This window comes from Oncorhynchus keta, chromosome 3, assembly GCF_023373465.1.
Source record: "Oncorhynchus keta strain PuntledgeMale-10-30-2019 chromosome 3, Oket_V2, whole genome shotgun sequence".
Taxonomy (NCBI): Eukaryota; Metazoa; Chordata; class Actinopteri; order Salmoniformes; family Salmonidae; genus Oncorhynchus; species Oncorhynchus keta.
The window spans coordinates 21,862,523-21,883,635 of NC_068423.1; the positions used below are offsets into that span (position 1 = coordinate 21,862,523).

At 48.3% G+C, this 21,113-nt stretch overlaps 1 protein-coding gene and 1 long non-coding RNA gene across 13 annotated transcripts in view; both read right to left on the bottom strand.

Annotated features, from left to right (window-relative positions):
* Positions 1-4,841: 4,841 nt before the first annotated feature.
* LOC118377225 (LLGL scribble cell polarity complex component 2-like) overlaps positions 4,842-21,113 on the bottom strand; it is a 35,968-nt gene continuing 19,696 nt past the window's right edge. For 3 of the 4 annotated variants that reach the window (XM_035764076.2, XM_052493112.1, XM_052493120.1), the window contains exons 6-27: positions 17,737-17,895; positions 17,220-17,382; positions 17,006-17,138; positions 16,827-16,881; positions 16,571-16,725; positions 16,289-16,500; positions 16,008-16,075; positions 15,686-15,839; positions 15,378-15,482; positions 14,939-15,034; positions 14,592-14,788; positions 14,345-14,492; positions 14,038-14,185; positions 13,816-13,932; positions 11,240-11,406; positions 10,839-11,103; positions 10,602-10,752; positions 10,450-10,478; positions 10,133-10,180; positions 9,822-9,864; positions 9,269-9,330; positions 4,842-6,479 (exon numbers count right to left, since the gene is read on the bottom strand). In XM_035764076.2, coding sequence (XP_035619969.2) covers positions 6,475-6,479; positions 9,269-9,330; positions 9,822-9,864; positions 10,133-10,180; positions 10,450-10,478; positions 10,602-10,752; positions 10,839-11,103; positions 11,240-11,406; positions 13,816-13,932; positions 14,038-14,185; positions 14,345-14,492; positions 14,592-14,788; positions 14,939-15,034; positions 15,378-15,482; positions 15,686-15,839; positions 16,008-16,075; positions 16,289-16,500; positions 16,571-16,725; positions 16,827-16,881; positions 17,006-17,138; positions 17,220-17,382; positions 17,737-17,895 — 2,680 coding nt within the window. In that variant the 3' untranslated portion in view covers positions 4,842-6,474. The remainder of the gene's footprint in view (positions 6,480-9,268; positions 9,331-9,821; positions 9,865-10,132; positions 10,181-10,449; positions 10,479-10,601; positions 10,753-10,838; positions 11,104-11,239; positions 11,407-13,815; positions 13,933-14,037; positions 14,186-14,344; positions 14,493-14,591; positions 14,789-14,938; positions 15,035-15,377; positions 15,483-15,685; positions 15,840-16,007; positions 16,076-16,288; positions 16,501-16,570; positions 16,726-16,826; positions 16,882-17,005; positions 17,139-17,219; positions 17,383-17,736; positions 17,896-21,113) is intronic. The other variant, XM_052493131.1, reaches the window with a different exon arrangement.
* Positions 6,491-9,154, bottom strand: LOC127915000 (uncharacterized). Of its 9 annotated transcripts, none has more exons than XR_008089782.1 (3): positions 8,958-9,154; positions 8,176-8,513; positions 6,491-7,829 (listed from the first exon to the last, which is right to left on the bottom strand). It is a non-coding gene; the product is annotated as an uncharacterized LOC127915000 (long non-coding RNA). The 9 variants fall into 9 exon arrangements; XR_008089781.1 differs by having other exon boundaries at positions 6,491-7,855; XR_008089784.1 differs by having other exon boundaries at positions 6,491-7,855; positions 8,880-9,154.

Consider the following 21,113-nt stretch of genomic DNA (forward strand, 5'->3'; position numbering starts at 1 on the left):
GCAGGTGTAGAAGCACGGTGGCTAGGAAAAACTCCCTAGAAAGGCCAAAACCTAGGAAAAACCTAGAGAGGAACCAGGCTATGTGGGGTGGCCAGTCCTCTTCTGGCTGTGCCGGGTGGAGATTATAACAGAACATGGCCAAGATGTTCAAATGTTGATAAATGACCAGCATGGTCGAATAATAACAAGGCAGAACAGTTGAAACTGGAGCAGTAGCACAGTCAGGTGGACCGGGGACAGCAAGGAGTCATCATGTCAGGTAGTCCTGGGGCACGGTCCTAGGGCTCAGGTCCTCCGAGAGAGAGAAAGAAAGAGAGAATTAGAGAGAGCATATGTGGGGTGGCTCGTCCTCTTCTGGCTGTGCCGGGTGGAGATTATAACATAACATGGCCAAGATGTTCAAATGTTCATAAATGACCAGCATGGTCGAATAATAGTAAGGCAGAACAGTTGAAACTGGAGCAGCAGCATGGCCAGGTGGACTGGGGACAGCAAGGAGTCATCATGTCAGGTAGTCCTGGGGCATGGTCCTAGGGCTTAGGTCAGTTGAAACTGGAGCAGCAGCATGGCCAGGTGGACTGGGGACAGCAAGGAGTCGTCATGTCAGGTAGTCCTGGGGCATGGTCCTAGGGCTCAGGTCCTCCGAGAGAGAGAAAGAAAGGAGAGAATTAGAGAACGCACACTTAGATTCACACAGGACACCGAATAGGACAGGAGAAGCACTCCAGATATAACAAACTGACCCTAGCCCCCCGACACAAACTACTGCAGCATAAATACTGGAGGCTGAGACAGGAGGGGACAGGAGACACTGTGGCCCCATCCGAGGACACGCCCGGACAGGGCCAAACAGGAAGGATATAACCCCACCCACTTTGCCAAAGCACAGCCCCCACACCACTAGAGGGATATCTTCAACCACCAACTACCATCCTGAGACAAGGCTGAGTATAGCCCACAAAGATCTCCGCCACAGCACAGCCCAAGTGGAGGGGGGGGGGGCGCCAACCCAGACAGGATGACCACAACAGTGAATCAACCCACTCAGGTGACGCACCCCCTGCAGGGACGGCATGAGAGAGCCCCAGTAAGCCAGTGACTCAGCCCCTGTAATAGGGTTAGAGGCAGAGAATCCCAGTGGAAAGAGGGGAACCGGCCAGGCAGAGACAGCAAGGGCGGTTCGTTGATCCAGAGCCTTTCTGTTCACCTTTCCACTCCTGGGCCAGACTACACTCAATCATATGACCCACTGAAGAGATGAGTCTTCAGTAAAGACTTAAAGGTTGAGACCGAGTTTGCTTCTCTGACATGGGTAGGCAGACCGTTCCATAAAAATGGAGCTCTATAGGAGAAAGCCCTGCCTCCAGCTGTTTGCTTAGAAATTCTAGGGACAATTAGGAGGCCTGCGTCTTGTGACCGTAGCGTACGTGTAGGTATGTACGGCAGGACCAAATCAGAGAGATAGGTAGGAGCAAGCCCCCCATGTAATGCTTTGTAGGTTAGCAGTAAAACCTTAAAATCAGCCCTTGCTTTGACAGGAAGCCAGTGTAGAGAGGCTAGCACTGGAGTAATATGATCAAATTTTTTGGTTCTAGTCAGGATTCTAGCAGCCGTATTTAGCACTAACTGAAATGTATTTCTTCCTGGGTTTTATTATGGATCCCCATTAGTTCCTGTCAAGGCAGCAGCTACTCTTCCTGGGGTTTATTATGGATCCCCATTTGTTCCTGTCAAGTCCCAGGGTCCTTAGCTTAGTGATGAGCTTTGAGGGCACTATGGTGTTGAACGCTGAGTTGTAGTCAATGAATAGCATTTCTCACATAGGTGTTCCTTTTGTCCAGGTGGGAAAGGGCAGTGTGGAGTGCAATAGAGATTGCATAATCTGTGGATCTGTTTGGGTGGTAAGCAAATTAGAGTGGGTCTAGGGTTTCTGGGATAATGGTGTTGATTTGAGCCATGACCAGCCTTTCAAAGCACTTCATGACTACAGACAGACTGTAGTCATTTAGGCAGGCTACCTTAGTGTTCTTTGGCACAGGGACTATGGTGGTCTGCTTGAAACAAGTTGGTATTACAGACTCGGTCAGGGACGAAAATGTCAGTGAAGACACTTGCCAGTTGGTCAGCGCATGCTCAGAGTTCACATCCTGGTAATATGTCTGGCCCTGCAGTCTTGTGAATGTTGACCTGTTTAAAGGTCTTACTCACGTCGGCTACAGAGAGCGTGGTCACACGGTCGTCTAGAACAGCCGATGCACTCATGCATGCTTCAGTGTTGCTTGCCTCGTAGCAAGCATAGAAGTCATTTTGCTCGTCCGGTAGGCTCGTAACATTAGGAGTTACAGGGACTTCAACGGTTTGCTCCTCCGGTTATGGAAATGCTAAGAAAATAAAGGCTTTTCAAATTATGAATTTCTCCCATCATTTAACAAGTGTCTTTGTCAGGGTAAGCAAGCAATTGTTTGTATATATTGGGTGTTAATCAATGGGTGGCAGTTGTTTCTAACCCCTTTGTTTTGTTTATGTGGCTCTCTAGCATGTCCTGAGCAGGTTACCTCAGACTCCCAGGGTCCTCTCCCATCCTGGCCTGGTCCCCATCCTCATACACTGTCCACTTGGTCAGCTTCTCCACTATCTGTTAGGGCAGGAGGGTATCCTGAGGGTAGGGCAGGTTGGGACGGTGGTGGGGTTTTGTATTGTGATAATGGCTTTCTCTTGATAACTGAGTAAGCCGTATACATAACCAGGCTGTGAGGTTTCCTGTGAGCCATTATCATAAACATTAAACAATCAAATTCATGAATCATCTGTAACCTTTAACACTTGGAGGGTGAGGTCTGGTTCCAGCAGGCTGTACTGGCTGGGCTGGTTGTGTTGGCAGGATTCCATTGGCCTTGCCCATGCCCAGCTTGTTTATTCTGGGGAGCACGATGGTGGCTGGAGGGAAGGTGGATTGGGGATCCAGAGACTCTGCTCTTCTTGCTGGCCAGGTCGCTATTACTAGCCACACACATGGTCATCCTGTGTTTGAGCAGATGGCTCCCTCCCTCTGCTTGATGGCTTGGAGAGTGAGCCAGTGGGAGACGCCAATGGCCTAGGGTCACTGCTCAGTTTACTCCTCAGGTTGAACCCTTTGGGCATCTTCCCCTTGATCCAGCCCAAGACATGTTGTAGTCATCATGCCTTTCCTGCAAGCGATGAGACGGTCCGTGGGTTTGGCTGAGACTGCATCTGTAGACCCGACTGTAGCTGCTTCCTCTCTAGGCTTTGCCAGCAGCTTACTGGTCCTGTACCAAACAGACGCCATCTTGACTCGAATGTTTTTCCTGTTCAGGACAATGTTTCATTCTCTATCTTACCTTTCGCTTGTTCCTGCTCTCCTCTGTTCTCCTTTGCCAGATGGGCTTCGAGGTCTTTTTGCTTTCAGCATCATCGTCCGTGATGGGCCTTTGGATGAAGCTGAGGTAGCCTCATCCCCCTGCGTCTCCACTGAGGAAGAAGCATCGTTGTCTTTGTCACGTTTCAGAATCAGGGCTCCTTCCTCTGCTCCACTGGCTTTTCGTTTCCCTTTCTCTCTGCTTTAATGGGTTTCTATTGTCACGGATTTGTCAGCCATCTTGGATTTCAGACCCTTGCTGGGTCAGGGACGCTGGTTGTCAAACTGTGGGGAGCCAGGCCCAGCCAACCTGAACGAGTTAACCCACAAAATGGCTTTACTACGTAAAATGTTTAGATAACTTAGACAAGTGCACCAGGTCATGTAACGAGCTTCTCAAAGAGTCAGTCAATATTAGGACAAAGCTTGACGTTTTCCACCCTGATCACCACTTGACACAGGCCATAGGTTAGATCAAGTTTAGCTACTGAACCCATTAGCTACAGGATCACAAGTGCCATCATAGTTCCTGTACTGTGTAGTGAAGTGTATTACCACACAACATAAGACTTGCTACGATTAACTACCAAAGACTTGAATAATTTCAGGTTTTTGTTATTCGGTTGATGTTAAACAATTTAATCATTTAGAACATTGCAAAAAAAATAAACACCCTACGTGGTTCTAAATGTTTGATCTCAGCTTGAAGTAATCCTAGCTGTAGATGGATCGGTGGAGTGAGAGCAGGTGTGGTGATGAGACCAGGGAGAGACAGATAGAATGAAAGAGCAGTGCCTTCTCTTGGAAAGAGATATCATCTGTGCTCTGGAATGCACAGGCTAAGCTCTATTTCTTGCTTCCTTTTCCTCCCCCTCTTCACACTAAATTCATTTAACTTGTTTTTCAGTTGAAGAGCATTATAATACATCTACAAAACACACCAGTGAAAATGTTTTACTTATGGACCAGGTAAGGGTTAAAACAATATGAAAGGACATTTCACTGGCTACATGGGTAAACAAATGTGCTCTAAACAGCACATTCTGGCAGAGCGTTATAGTTCATAGGGGCCAAGGTGCTTTCTGTCATGTTTGAGCCAACAATAAATACATTCTCCCTTTCACCACCATTCGAGAGTGAACGGTCTGATCTTTGAGTGCAGCCTTAACATCTAAGTTTCAGCAAAGCGATGGTGGACCAGCCAATTAGTGCTGCTCAATAGTTGATCAGTAAAACTCTTGGCTGTGCTTGTATGACAACCGATCCCTACTTTATCCACTTCACCGGCCAGCACCAAACTCACCACGCTCAGGGTATACCCTCAGGCCATGGCCATCAGATGATCGTACCTGGTTGTGAATGTGCCGATTGAGGGGAGAGTCAGAGCAAGGCTTGAATCAGCAATCCTAATGTTCAATCAAGCAATCAATAAAGTCCAACTTCATAAAAAGGAACAGACATGAACTCTTGTGAAAAAAACAAACAAACTTGTATTCATTTTCCAGCAGGACATTATGTAGTGTGAAAGTTAGCAATCCAAAAATTAGGGTTCTCATACTCAACCATTCACTACAAAAATATATTCTAGAGACCATAAAAATGCTAAAATACCCAGCATTTCGGAGAAACAGTACCAAAATATTTCCTTGTAAAGATCCGACTATAGCAGCCAACCCCCATTAACAAAACAGGTCCAACTGCAGGCCTAGAATCATCATATAGTACATATATATATATATATATTAAACATTTGACTACAATATCTTAAACTTACATTCCTAAATTACATCATTCAATGTGGTGTTCAAAACAAGACGTTTAACATGATAAAAATGTAAAACCCCCATAGAAAGTTGTTCCCCTAGACATTGTGTGCTACACGGTAGTGGACAAGTACCTACGACAGGTTATAACTTAGAACTGGTTATTACACCTTAACGAGCGGACGGTAGGGGAGGCAAGGAGGGAGGCCAGTTAGCAAAAAACCCTTGGGGAGACATTTACGGCACAGTGGTCTTACACGACTAGTCTGGTAGTCAGATCAGTTTCTGAGGATGGCTAAAGCAGGAACAGGGCCCGTATACACAAGGAATGCTGATCTAGGATCTGTCCATATAATCTTATAAACCTAAACCGATCCGAGATCATCACTCCTACTCAGAGGCTTTGTGGACATGGCTACCAGGCTGGTGTTCTAGGATTAGGTCTGGTTCAAAATTAACTGTTCCGATTCCACAGACACTCAGTGTTGCTCTCTCTCGCCCCAAACAATGTCTTGTTAGCATTAGCAATAAACTACCATGTCAAACAGGTCACTTTTTAAACATTCCTGTTGTTTTCTTGTACAGTCCCCCCCCCCCCATCTAGATTTTAGGTCAAATCAAAACAAAAATACTAAAATCACAGGTCAAATTAAATCACAATTAAAATATGAATAAAAACAAGTCCATTCCTCCTCCTGATATCTCCCCGTCTCGGACCGTGTCTCTCTAGGAGACGAAGGCAAGCGAGGATGTGCCGAGGCAGGGTTGGGACGAAACAGAGTTCCACAGGTCAGCTTGGGTTCAAATGGTGAAAGGCTGAAGGTCGGAAGGCCGTGACTGGGGTCGGGGTGAGGAGGGAGTGGGTGGGTGAGTGAGTAGGGTGTGTTACATGCAATTATGGCTTGTGTGTGAAGGTGTGTGAACTGTGATTGGCTTTGGACAAGCGCGTCAGCGGAATGACCATATCATGACCACTGTGTTGCAGGTGTAGAGGTACCAAGTGTAGGAGGGTATTACAGTACAGTGGTTGGTCTCTAGGCACAGCCGGTGGACCCCCTCTCCATCGCTCTTCTCTCTATATGGGCTCAAATCACACCCTAGTCCTCATACACTACACCACTCGCCCTATATGGGCTTGGTAAAAAGCAGTGCACTACTTGGGGAATAGAGTGCAATTTGGGACACGGACAGTGAGTCAGTCTTTTTGGGTTAGGGGGTGAGGTTTCAGTCTCTGGGGGCTAGGGGTCATGGTTCAGGGGTCAGTAGTGGCAGTATTAGTGTTGGCGTAGTTTGCTAGGCAGACTCCATGATGTCTCATGACCAGGAAGGACTGTCTCAGTCTGAAAGAGAGAGAACAAGAGATGAGCAAAACAAATGAACAGCCTCAATGCTGTCGTCATAGTGATACTCATCACACCATTTCAGACCAGGGTACAAATATCTGTTACATTCAAAGTAGGCATTCAGTGGCTGAATATTTCTGTGCCTTTGGAAATACATAAATATTTGAAAAAACTAAAATACATCGACTCCCATGCACTTAAGGTATTTGGAAATATACTGAAATATAAACGCAATTTATAAAGTGTTGGTCCCATGTTTCACAAGCTGAAATAAAAAAATCCCAGAATTGTTCCATATGCAAAATAAGCCTGTCATTAAAATTCTGTGCACAAATTTGTTTACATCCCTGTTAGTCAGCATTTCTCCTTTGCCAGGATAATCCATCCACCTGACAAGTGTGGCATATCAACAAGCTGATTAAACAGCATGATCATTACACAGGTGCACCTTGTGATGGACAATAAAAAGCCACGCTAAAATGTGCAGTTGTCACACAAACACAATGCCACAGATGTCTTGAGGGAACGTGCAACTGGCCTGCTGACTGCAGGAATGTCCACCAGAACTGTTGCCAGAGAATTGAATGTTCATTTCTCTACCCTGAGCAGCCTCAATGTCACTTTAGAGAATTTAGCAGTACGTTCAACCGGCCTCATAACCACAGACCACGTGGAACCACACCAGCCCAGGACCTCCACATCTGGGTTCCTACCCTGTGGGATCATCTGAGACCAACCACCCAGACAGCTGATGAAACTGAGGAGTATTTCTGTAAGCAATAAAGCCCGTTTGTGGGGAAAAACTCATTCTGATTAGCTGGGCCCACCAAGGTCCACCTATAGCTGAGCCCCTGCCCAGTCATGTGAAATCCATAGATTAGGTTCTAATTTAATTTATTTCAATTGACGGATTTCCTTATATGAACTGTAACTCAGTAAAACCTTAACTGTTGCGTTGATATTTTTGTTCGGTATAGTTCTAGGTGTGATGGTCTTCCTTTCTGCAGACTGGGACAAGTATTACAGCTTCATGTGACCTCTGTCTGGTCACGTTTTCATTCATCTCGGTTAACCCAGAACTAAAAGCTTGAGTAATTTGGTCAGATGCTTCTTTATGTTTAGGTAGTGTCTGTCAATGAGAGATTACGTTTTCATAAACTCCTTCCCACTGTAGGCTGGCTACATTCATTTAAATGGACCGTCATCCTAGTGGGTCTGAGGCCGCGGGGCCAGGTTCACTGTAAGGTCACTATAAAATATAAATTCAAAATGCTCACTAAAGTAATGCACTGGACCTTGACCAGTCCCGCATTAGGAGGACCTTGACCAGTCCCGCATTAGGAGGACCTTGACCAGTCCCGCATTAGGAGGACCTTGACCAGTCCCGCATTAGGAGGACCGTGACCAGTCCTTGACCAGTCCCGCATTAGGAGGACCTTGACCAGTCCCGCATTAGGACTCCCGCATTAAACCTTGACCAGTCCCGCATTAGGAGGACCTTGACCAGTCCCGCAAGGAGGACCTTGACCAGTCCCGCATTAGGAGGACCTTGACCAGTCCCGCATTAGGAGGACCTTGACCAGTCGCGCATTAGAGGACCTTGACCAGTCCAGTCTTGACCAGTCCCGCATTATTGACCAGTCTGGAGGACCTTGACCAGTCCCGCATTTGACCAGTCGCGCATTAGGAGGACCTTGACCAGTCCCGCATTAGGAGGACCTTGACCAGTCCCGCATTAGGAGGACCTTGACCAGTCCCGCATTAGGAGGACCTTGACCAGTCCCGCATTAGGAGGACCTTGACCAGTCCCGCATTAGGAGGACCTTGACCAGTCCCGCATTAGGAGGACCTTGACCAGTCCCGCATTAGGAGGACCTTGACCAGTCCCGCATTAGGAGGACCTTGACCAGTCCCGCATTAGGAGGACCTTGACCAGTCCCGCATTAGGAGGACCTTGACCAGTCCCGCATTAGGAGGACCTTGACCAGTCCCGCATTAGGAGGACCTTGACCAGTCCCGCATTAGGAGGACCTTGACCAGTCCCACATTAGGAGGACCTTGACCAGTCCCATTAGGAGGACCTTGACCAGTCCCGCATTAGGAGGACCTTGACCAGTCCCACACCCAGTCCCACATGACCAGTCCCGCATTAGGAGGACCTTGACCAGTCCCACATTAGGAGGACCTTGACCAGTCCCACATTAGGAGGACCTTGACCAGTGACCAGTCCCGGAGGACCTTGACCAGTCCCGCATTAGGAGGACCTTGACCAGTCCCGCATTAGACCTTCCCGCATTAGACCAGTCCCGCATTAGGAGGACCTTGACCAGTCCCGCATTAGGAGGACCTTAACCAGTCCCGATTAGGAGGACCTTGACCAGTCCCGCATTAGAGGACCTTGACCAGTCCCGCATTAGGAGGACTTTGACCAGTCCCGCATTAGGAGGACTTTGACCAGTCCCGCATTAGGAGGACCTTGACCAGTCCCGCATTAGGAGGACCTTGACCAGTCCCGCATTAGGAGGACCTTGACCAGTCCCGCATTAGGAGGACCGTGACCAGTCCCGCATTAGGAGGACCGTGACCAGTCCCGCATTAGGAGGACCTTGACCAGTCCCGCATTAGGAGGACCTTGACCAGTCCCACATTAGGAGGACCTTGACCAGTCCCACATTAGGAGGACCTTGACTAGTCCCGCATTAGGAGGACTGACATAGCTGTCTGTAACATGGGCCTAAAAATGATAATATTTGAACCTGGTTCTTTACTGATCATATCAAACTCACCTCCATTGGTCAGCACCTTCCCTCCAGCGAGAGCACTCTTCACGTTGTTCTCCAGGAACGTCCTGTAGCAAACAAAAATGAGTACCAACAAAACACATTGGTAGGAGCAGCTAGCCTAGTACTTTAGAGCATTGGGCCAGTAACCTAAAGGTCGCTGGTTCGAATCTCTGAGCTGACTTGGCGAAAAATCTGTCTGCCCTTGAGAAAGGCACTTAAATCCTAATTGCTCCAGTAAATTGCTCTGGATAAGAGCATCTGCTAAATGACTCAAATGTATAGTACCAGTCAAAAGTTTGGACACACCTACAAAGCTGTCAGAGGCAAACGGTGGCTACCTTGAAGAACCTCAAATATATTTTGATTTGTTTAACACTTTTGTGGTTAAAACATGATTCCATATGTGTTATTTCATAGTTTTGATGTCTTCACTATTATTCTACAATGTACAAAATAGTCTAAATAAAGAAAAACCCTGGAATGAGTAGTGTTCTAAAACTTTGCGGAAAATGTAACTGTTTGTCATGAACACTTGTCTTTAGGGACAAATACTCACGGCTGGTATCCTTCTAGAGATTTCTGGATCTCCTGAAGCACAGCTGTAAGGAACAAACAGGTCAGACCACAGACACACTATGATGATTGACAGTTGCCATGAGTTAAGTTGGCTATGATGAAACATGCAGTAGGGTGGTTGTGGGTTGCTATGTAACAGACAGAGCTGACAGTTAAAGTAGACACTTCAACGCGGCTCAGCTGGTGAGATCATGGCAGTAGCAAACATGAAAGTTGCTGGTTCAATCCCCCGCAGCGATCACATCCTAAAACATTGCTGTTGGTTACGGTTATGTTCTGCAGGCTACTCACTCTCGTCATTCAGCAAAGCATGCTCCATCACACGTCTAGCAGAGCTCTCTGTAAACAAACCGCACGGCAGGACGCAGTCAGCACATCAAGACACGCAGCATGATCGACAACCAGTGTGTGTGTGTGTGTGTGTACAAAATGTCATCTTAAAACACACACATGCAGCAAGCTGATCCAACACACAGAACAAGCAGACAGGCTGACAGCCTAACGGAAACCTTCCTACTGTTAGGCACAGACACATGCACGAGGTAGTACTAGTGACATAACTACAGCTAACATTATACTGAAGTTTTTATATATTTTTTACATCTTACCCACGTCATCGGTGTCCCGCGTGGAATTTCTGGAATGACAGAAAAAACACAGTTCAGTAAAACGTGAAAAGATTAGTTGAGTCAAGAAGTCAGAAAACACTGCTCCCAAAGACGATAGTGAGCACCACTAAAGAGACGCAGTGGGAGTGTACCTGTGCGCCAGAGACGGGCCGTCAGGCTGTGCCCGAGGCAGGGTGGTGCCGGGTGTCTGGGAGGGCACCTCCACTAGAGACCTGGGCTCCACCACACAGCGAGCGGACAGAGAGAAACGCTCAAACTCAGACGGAGAGATCAGGTAGAAACCTGGAGAGGAGAAAGAAGCTGAACACATGAAATGGAAAATGCTTGTGAGAGGTCAAATGTGTGGTGGTCTCTCCCTCTCGTCCTACCCTGTCCGTGTTTGGTGAAGACACAGGAAGCGATGCCGCTGACGTCCTCTCTGCGGATACAGGGGTACTGGACCTGCAATTTCACCCCCGGCAACGACACCACGTGGAGGTCTCCCTGATTGGTCAGGACGGTGAGGCCACTCTCACCATAGTCCTCCGAGCGGCTGCTGCCGAACCAGGCCACACCCACCCTGCGCACTCGCGAACCATCGATGGCGGTGAGCTTTAACTTCATCTTAGCGCTCACCTTGGGCAGGGTGAACACCTGGAAACAGACAAACATTACATATTCATTTTATAGTCTTGAAAGACAAAACATTCCAAGTTTCTTCATCAACCTGTGGCCAAATAAAGTCTCCCCATCAGATGAGTGTGAGTGGGTAAGATGTGTGTGTTCTCACCTTAAACTGTTCCTCGGATATGACCAGTAGCTGGTGGCAGCCCTGCATGTCAGCTGAGCGGGCCAGGTCGTGGGCCACCTCCAGGGGCTCAGGCAGAGGGGAACCGTGGCCGTCCAACACCACGATGCCGACTACTGGAGCACGGTGCATCAGCTGGATCTCCTTAGCTGAGAGAGATGGACGAGAGGAGAGGGTCGACAGAGGGACGAGAGGAGTGGGTCGACAGAGGGACGAGAGGAGTGGGTCGACAGAGGGACGAGAGGGGGAGAGGGACGAGAAGAGAGGGTCGACAGAGGGACGAGAGGGAGAGAGATGGACGAGAGGAGAGAGAGGGACGAGAGGGAGAGATGGACGAGAGAGGGATGGACGAGGGGAGAGATGGACGAGAGGAGTGGGTCGACAGAGGGACGAGAGGGAGAGAGATGGACGAGAGGAGTGGGTCGACAGAGGGACGAGAGGGGAGTGGGTCGACAGAGGGACGAGAGGAGTGGGTCGACAGAGGGACGAGAGGGAGAGATGGACGAGAGGAGTGGGTCGACAGAGGGACGAGAGGGAGAGATGGACGAGAGGAGTGGGTCGACAGAGGGACGAGAGGGAGAGAGATGGACGAGAGGAGTGGGTCGACAGAGGGACGAGAGGGAGAGAGATGGACGAGAGGAGTGGGTAGACAGAGGGACGAGAGGGAGAGATGGACGAGAGGAGTGGGTCGACAGAGGGACGAGAGGAGAGATGGACGAGAGAGAGGGAGGGTGGACAGAGGGACGAGAGGAGAGAGGGACGATGGAGTGGGTCGAGAGGAGTGGGTCGACAGAGGGACGAGAGGGAGAGATGGACGAGAGGGAGAGATGGACGAGAAGAGAGGGTGGACAGAGGGACGAGAGAGGGAGAGATGGACGAGAGGGAGAGATGGACGAGAAGAGAGGGTGGACAGAGGGACGAGAGGGAGAGATGATGGACGAGAGGGAGAGGGAGAGATGGACGAGAGGGAGAGATGGACGAGAAGAGAGGGTGGACAGAGGGACGAGAGGGAGAGAGATGGACGAGGGAGGGAGAGATGGGTCGACAGAGGGAAGAGAGGGGGTGGACAGAGGGGACGAGAGGGAGAGATGGACGAGAAGAGGAGGGTGGACAGAGGGACGAGAGGGAGAGATGGACGAGAGGGAGAGATGGACAGAGGGACGAGAGGGAGAGATGGACGAGAAGAGTGGGTGGACAGAGGGACGAGAGGGAGAGAGATGGACGAGAGGAGGGGTCGAGATGGAGAGAGAAGAGAGGGTGGACAGAGGGACGAGAGGGAGAGAGATGGGTAGACAGAGGGACGAGAGGATGGACGAGAAGAGAGGGTGGACAGAGGGACGAGAGGGAGAGATGGACGAGAGGAGAGATGGACGAGAAGAGAGGGTGGACAGAGGGACGAGAGGGAGAGATGGACGAGAGGAGTGGGTCGACAGAGGGACGAGAGGGAGAGATGGACGAGAAGAGAGGGGTGGAGAGGGACAGAGGGACGAGAGGACGAGAGATGGGTCGAGAGGAGAGATGGACGAGAAGAGAGGGTGGACAGAGGGACGAGAGGGAGAGATGGACGAGAGGAGAGATGGACGAGAGGGAGAGATGGACAGAGGACGAGAGGGACAGATGGGACGAGAGGGAGAGATGGACGAGAAGAGAGGGTGGACAGAGGGACGAGAGGGAGAGATGGACGAGAGGAGAGGGTGGACAGAGGGACGAGAGGGAGAGATGGACGAGAGGAGTGGGTCGAGAGGGACGAGAGATGGACGAGAAGAGAGGGTGGACAGAAGAGGGTCGACAGAGGGACGGAGGGAGAGATGGACGAGAGGAGAGAGAGGGACGAGAGGGAGAGATGGACGAGAGAGAGGGTGACAGAGGGACGAGGGAGGATGAGAGATGGACAGAGGCACGAGGGAGATGGAGGGGAGTGGACAGAGGGACGAGAGGGAGAGATGGACGAGAGGAGTGGGTCGACAGAGGGACGAGGGGGAGAGATGGACGAGAAGAGAGGGTCGACAGAGGGACGAGAGGGAGAGATGGACGAGAGAGAGAGAGATGGACGAGAGGGAGAGATGGACGAGAAGAGAGGGTCGACAGAGGGACGAGAGGGAGAGATGGACGAGAAGAGAGGGTCGACAGAGGGACGAGAGGGAGAGATGGACGAGAGGAGTGGGTCGACAGAGGGACGAGAGGAGGGAGAGATGGACGAGAGGAGTGGGTCGACAGAGGGACGAGAGGGAGAGATGGACGAGAAGAGAGGGTCGACAGAGGGACGAGAGGGAGAGATGGACGAGAGGAGTGGGTCGACAGAGGGACGAGAGGGAGAGATGGACGAGAGGAGTGGGTCGACAGAGGGACGAGAGGGAGAGATGGACGAGAGGAGTGGGTCGACAGAGGGACGAGAGGGAGAGATGGACGAGAAGAGAGGGTCGACAGAGGGACGAGAGGGAGAGATGGACGAGAAGAGAGGGTCGACAGAGGGACGAGAGGGAGAGATGGACGAGAAGAGAGGGTGGACAGAGGCACGAGGGAGAGATGGACGAGAGGAGAAAAAGGCATGCTCTCACCAGGGTGGGCGGAGACGGGGTCCTCTGATCTGCGTTCCACAGGCGGTAGGCGGAGCTGGTAGGCGAATACCGAGCCCCCATTGGTCCCTGCCCAGAGAGAGGGCATGTGATGGGAGCCTTTAGGAGGAGAGCGGAATCAGCAAGATGAGACATCACAAACATTAAATAACCCAAGGTCTGTCTCTGTGTGTGTGTGTGTGTGTGTGTGTGTGTGTGTCTTACTGTCCGAGAGGAAGGTGTCAGCGAAGTACAGTGTGCGAACGAGGCCGGTGAAGGAGTCGTCTGAGGATCGAGCCTCTATCTTTCTCTGAACAGGAGCCAACTCCATCTCTGCTAGCTCAGCCTCCAGACGAGCATTGGCCTCCTGCACCTAGACACACACAGAGAGAGAGAGGGAGAGGGAGAGAGAGAGGAGCATGTTTGAGACACATCCTAGTCTTCAACAACTGATCTTTAGGAACTTTTGTTCAATAAGGATTCATGCAGTCATGTTTTTATTTGACAAAAAAAATATTGTTTTGTTGTTTACCTTAGCAGCGCTGTTGACGTGGTGTTTGCGTAAAGACACTCGGCTGCGTCTGATCCTCCTGAAGGACTGGCGGAGAGACTTCTTAATGCTCTTTACTCTGGACAGAGGACCTTCCATAGCCAGCTGGTCACTGGGGTTCAGAGTACACCTACAGGAGATGGTTAACACAGTCGTCTCTATCCCATCTCTGCCACCTGCCGTGATATTGAAGTCATACAGGCAGAAAGTTGCAGAAACACACTCGTACCTGACGAGGACGTTGCTTTTCTGCTGGTAGTCGTAGAGTCCGAAGCCGTGGCTGGTCCCGAAGGTCACTAGTTTCCACTCAGAGTGCAGGGTTAGAGCGGTGACAACAGCAGGAGGCTGACACTGGACCAGGGCAAAGGGCTGGAATCCTGGGGGGAACGTCACCGGCTCCTCCCTCACCTCCAGACGCGTGTGGCCCTGATAGGGACAGATGGTTACAAAAAAACAATATAGACCGAAACGCTATACAATGTATTGATCACTCATTGTCTCACTGAAATCCAATCCAATTAAATTGCATTGGTGTTTACGCAGATTTTTTTCTTTATAACGCAACGTTGGCTTTACCTTCCAGCGGAAGCTCTCCTGTCCCTGTAGCAGGTCAGCTACCGTGGCCTCCACCATCTGATCCGCTGCCTCATCGTTCAGCTCTAACACCAGGATCTACGGAGGGGAGAGGTCAGACCGTCAGCGTCCTGTTCTGTTGTTAATGACAGATCATAGAGAAGACTGATGATCCAGTGCTCTGTAAAGGACGGGAGACCAGTTTCATCACTTATCATATTACATTATAGGAGAGCCATGCAGACTGGGTCAGGAAAATGGGTCGTTCACTGAATGTGTGACTGTCCGTGAGCCAAATAGCCCCAGGAAAAGAAGACCTAGTGCCAAAGAATGTTGGAAATGAAGAAAACAGCAGCAGTAATGCCCAAATATGTACGCCGCTGCGCTTTGACTAACTGGCCACCAGAGGGAGTAGTGGTTGGTTTTCCCCTGGTCAACTCACCTGTCCAGCAGTGCCAGCTACAGTCAGGTAACCACTGTATTTACACAGGTGGATCTTCTGAACGCCCAGGCGAGGGTCGTCACTGTACGGGTCAAAACAACCCACCTGGGGGGGAGAAAGAGGCGAGGGGGACATATTTAACACACCGTCTCCAGGTGATTCGGCTGGTTATTCATTCCGAGTCAGTACACACATTTCCTATAAAACAAACACACCTTCCTACAGGGACACCATTATGTTATTACACACACACACACACACCAGAATGGTGGTAACTCTGGTTATTTCTACACACACACACACCCCACCTTTCTGAAAGGTGGCCACTCTCCCTCTGTGCACTGGTTCATGTTGTCATTGGGTTCTGCGTCAGTGAGGAACACCCCTGCCGTGCTCAGCTTGTACATGGGGTACAGACAGACTCCCGAAGCGTCCCAGAAACGCACCGTGCCGTCCTCGTGCCTAGGAGAGAGGGAGGGAGGATATTAGGACACGTTTGTGAGGATTAACAACCAGAGAAACATGATTTTAACCCTTTGAAACCCTGTTCACGGTCTCCACACAGGATCAATGTTAAATGTTGGTAACTTGTATTGAACAGACACTGATGAGCTGTGAATGTCCACTGACCCTGTGAGAAGTAGGTCTCGCTGAGGAGCGTCGGGAGACAGGTTCTGTCCTCCTGTTATAGGCCACGGCTACACAGAGTGAGAGAGAGAGGCAGACAGAGGGAGACAGACAGAGGGAGAGAGAAGGGACAGGGGGGAAGAAAGAGGATGAGAGAATTTATTCAATTTGAGCTCCAATTCAGGCTGACTTTCTGCTCAGGTGTTTGCATGGGTGCCTGTATGTGTGGTGCAGGATCTTGCTTGAGCAATGTGTGTGTCTGTGTGTGTGTGTGTGTCAACAACCTTCTTAGAGTAGTGTGTGTTCTGCAGTGCTCCGGCAGACAGGACCCTCTCCCACATCTTCAGGGGTATAGCAGAGACATGGTGGGAGCAGGTGATGGCCGAGCAGTGGAGAGGCACCAGGTACGGAGTCTGGATGACCGGCCACCCTTCAGTCTGGAGATCTATCACTACCAACTCCTCCTCTACTAAGACCACCAACGCACTGGGGTCGCCTGGACAGAGGGAGAGGGGTTAGACTGTGTGTGTGTGTGGGGGTGTGTGTGTATCCCCCTGCCTTGCTACCTGTATGGTCTGGTCCGTCTCTGATGACGAAGAAGTCGATGATTCTGGAGGTGAAGTCCAGAGCCACGTGTGTTTTACTGTGGATCACACTGATACAGTGTCTGTCTCCGTAGCTGGCCCGGGGCATGCCGCCACTGAGGAACAGGAATGGAGGCCTGGACACGCGGAGAAGACAGACGAGCAGATCTTTACACTTGGATTCATGTGGAACAGGTTGATGCCGCGAGAAGGGGACACAGACAGGAAAGAGACTCACCCTTGTTCTGTAGGGAGCTGGATGATTTTAGAGATGGCCTTACAGGGGAAGTGGCCTGCACGGGAGAGACAAACCGTCCAGTCAATCAACTAACCCATTCAGCATTCAACCAACACGGTCCTCACCCGTGTCACTGTGTTCTGTGAGGTTCAACAGAGAGGAACAGGATGCTCCCTCACCGTATGGTACTTCAGACTTCTCCGGTTCGCTCTGTGTCCCCTCCCCGGCCACCATCCAGCGACAGTAGCTCCCGTCGCTATGGGAACTGAGAACATGGCCACCGTCCTCCGTCCACCACACGCTCTCTAGTTGCTAGAGAGACACACAGCCAAACAGGAAGTTAAGTCCAGGGCCCTCGAGACCCAGACACCAACACAGAGACTCACACTGTACCTGAGTAGCGGGGATGTGTTTGACGGCTGAATGGCGCTCCAGGTCCCAGATGACCATGATGCCTCGTCCGTAGCCAATCAGAACCTGGCGTGGGTTGACGGGATTCTCCTGTAAGGACTCAACATGCTCCAAGCTCCTACGACCTCCATAGTCCTCTGGTAAACTAGAGGGAGGGAGCGACAGGGTTGGATTTTAGCATCGTTATGGATAGCCTAGTGGTTAGAGTGGTTGGACTAGTAACAGAAAGGTTGTTGGTTCGAATCCCTGAGCTGGTCCATCTGCCCCTGAACAAAGCAGTTAATCCACTGTTCCCCAGTAGGCAGTCATTGTAAATAAGAAATGGTTCTTAACTGAATTGTCTAGTTAAATAAAAAAATACCATGGATCAACTATGGTTTTGTACGTGTGTGAGAGAGAATGTCTGGGAGGTATTGACATCTGTTTAGGGGAAAAAATATCTCCAACTCAGTGAGCCAATAAAAAGGCAGTACACTAGTGTGTGTGTGTGTGTGTGTACCTGTTAGTGACATTCTCCAGGCTAATGTTCCTCTCCTCTAGTTCTCTGAAGCCCGGTACCTCCACTACGAACACGTGTCCCCCCTCTGTTCCCAGAAACAACATGTCCCCAGAGGAGTGGGTCAGCACCGCCGTCACACGAGTCACACTGGGAGGAGCACTGAAGGAGGGAACGAGAGATGGGCACAGTTAACAGGTTGAATCTGTCAAAGACCAAGTTAAAATTACTCTGGGCAACTGGGGGAGGTTGAGGCCAACAAAACAAGTGTATTACAGTAAGAAGATAGAAGAAATAAGACCCTAAAATACGATATTTAAAACTAGACACTAGAGGCTACGGTATGATAAAACAATGAAAGCCAAATGACCTGCTCTATAGCGCAGGAGTATGAAGAACAATATTGTTATAACGGGAATAAAGAAGGATGAAAACAAATGATCAGTCAACAGAGGAAAAAGTTGAGGTGTTTATGAAACACAATCTCAAGATGACGGACCGGCGGATACAACTGGCTGCCCGTTTCAGTGGCAGAGGGAAGGCCCAGTCCCATAGCAGCTAACTCACTACCACATGGAGAGAGCTGAACACCACATCCCCTTCTCTATTAATGAACAACTTCCCCGTGAAATAGTAGAGACGACGACGTGCCCAGTCCCATAGCAGCTAACTCACTGCCACATGGAGAGAGCTGAACAACACATCCCTTTCTCTATTAATGAACTTCCCCGTGAAATAGTGGAGCCGGACTTGTTTTATTAATGCTTTACGGACCCATGGACTTGTTTTATTAATGCTTTACGGACCCATGGACTTGTTTTATTAATGCTTTACGGACCCATGGACTTGTTTTATTAATGCTTTACGGACCCATGGACTTGTTTTATTAATGCTTTACGGACCCATAGACATGTTTTATTCCCGGACCATGGACTTGTTTTATTAATGCTTTACGGAACCATGGACTTGTTTTATTAATTTTACGGAACCATGGACTTGTTTTATTAATGTTTTACGGAAGCATGGACTTGTTTTATTAATGCTTTACGGACCCATGGACTTGTTTTATTAATGCTTTACGGACCCATGGGCTTGTTTTATTATGCTTTACGGACCCATGGACTTGTTTTATTAATGCTTTACGGACCCATGGACTTGTTTTATTAATGCTTTGTTTTATTCATACACGGACCCATGGACTTGTTTTATTAATGCTTTACGGAACCATGGACTTGTTTTATTAATGCTTTACGGAACCATGGACATGTTTTATGTTTTACGGAACCATGGACTTGTTTTATTCATGCTTTACGGAACCATGGACTTGTTTTATTCATGCTTTAATGCTTTATTCGGGAACCATGGACTTGTTTTATTAATGCTTTACGGAACCATGGACTTGTTTTTATTAATGCTTTACGGACCCATGGACTTGTTTTATTAATGGACTTTTTTACGGACCCATGGACTTGTTTTATTAATGCTTTACGGACCCATGGACTTGTTTTATTAATGCTTTACGGAACCATGGACTTGTTTTATTAATGTTTTACGGAACCATGGACTTGTTTTATTAATGCTTTACGGACCCATGGACTTGTTTTATTAATGCTTTACGGAAGCATGGACTTGTTTTATTAATGTTTTACGGAACCATGGACTTGTTTTATTAATGGACCCATGGACTTGTTTTATTAATGACCCATGGACTTGTTTTATTAATGCTTTACGGAACCATGGACTTGTTTTATTCATGCTTTACGGAACCATGGACTTGTTTTATTAATGCTTTACGGACCCATGGACTTGTTTTATTCATGCCACGGAACCATGGACTTGTTTTATTAATGCTTTACGGACCCATGGACTTGTTTTATTAATGCTTTACGGACCCATGGACTTGTTTTATTAATGCTTTACGGACCCATGGACTTGTTTTATTAATGCTTTACGGACCCATGGACTTGTTTTATTAATGCTTTACGGACCCATGGACTTGTTTTATTAATGCTTTACGGACCCATGGACTTGTTTTATTAATGCTTTACGGAACCATGGACTTGTTTTATTAATGCTTTACGGACCCATGGACTTGTTTTATTAATGCTTTACGGACCCATGGACTTGTTTTATTAATGCTTTACGGACCCATGGACTTGTTTTATTCATGCTTTACGGAACCATGGACTTTTACGTTTTATTAATGCTTTACGGAACCATACTTGTTTTATTAATGCTTTACGGAACCATGTTTTAATGTTTTACGGAACCATGGACTTGTTTTATTAATGCTTTACGGACCCATGGACTTGTTTTATTAATGCTTTACGGACCCATAGACATGTTTTATGTTTTACGGAACCATGGACTTGTTTTATTAATGTTTTACGGAAGCATGGACTTGTTTTATTAATGCTTTACGGACCCATGGACTTGTTTTAATGTTTTACGGAACCATGGACTTGTTTTATTAATGCTTTACGGAACCATGGACTTGTTTTATTAATGCTTTACGGAACCATGGACTTGTTTTATTAATGCTTTACGGAACCATGGACTTGTTTTATTAATGCTTTACGGAACCATGGACTTGTTTTAATGTTTTACGGAACCATGGACTTGTTTTATTAATGCTTTACGGAACCATGGACTTGTTTTATTAATGCTTTACGGAACCATGGACTTGTTTTATTAATGCTTTACGGAACCATGGACTTGTTTTATTAATGCTTTACGGAACCATGGACTTGTTTTATTAATGTTTTACGGACCCATGGACTTGTTTTATTAATGCTTTACGGACCCATAGACATGTTTTATTCATGCTTTACGGAACCATGGACTTGTTTTATTAATTCTTTACGGACCCATAGACATGTTTTATTCATGCTTTACGGAACCATGGACTTGTTTTATTCATGCTTTACGGAACCATGGACTTGTTTTATTTATGCTTTACGGAACCATGGACTTGTTTTATTCATGCTTTACGAAACCATGGACTTGTTTTATTAATGCTTTACGGACCCATGGACTTGTTTTATTAATGCTTTACGGACCCATGGACTTGTTTTATTAATGCTTTACGGAACCATGGACTTGTTTTATTAACGCTTTACGGAACCATGAACTTGTTTTATTCATGCTTTACGGAACCATGGACTTGTTTTATTAACGCTTTACGGAACCATGAACTTGTTTTATTAATGCTTTATGGAACCATGGACTTTACCAGGTTGGACATATGGGAAAGTGAATTGAGCATGACGGACTAATCCTTTAAACATGTTTTTTTATTCATGCTTTACGGAACTTTGGACTACATGGACTTAAATATAAGGCATCCCGAGTGGCGCAGCGGTCTAAGGCACTGCACTGCA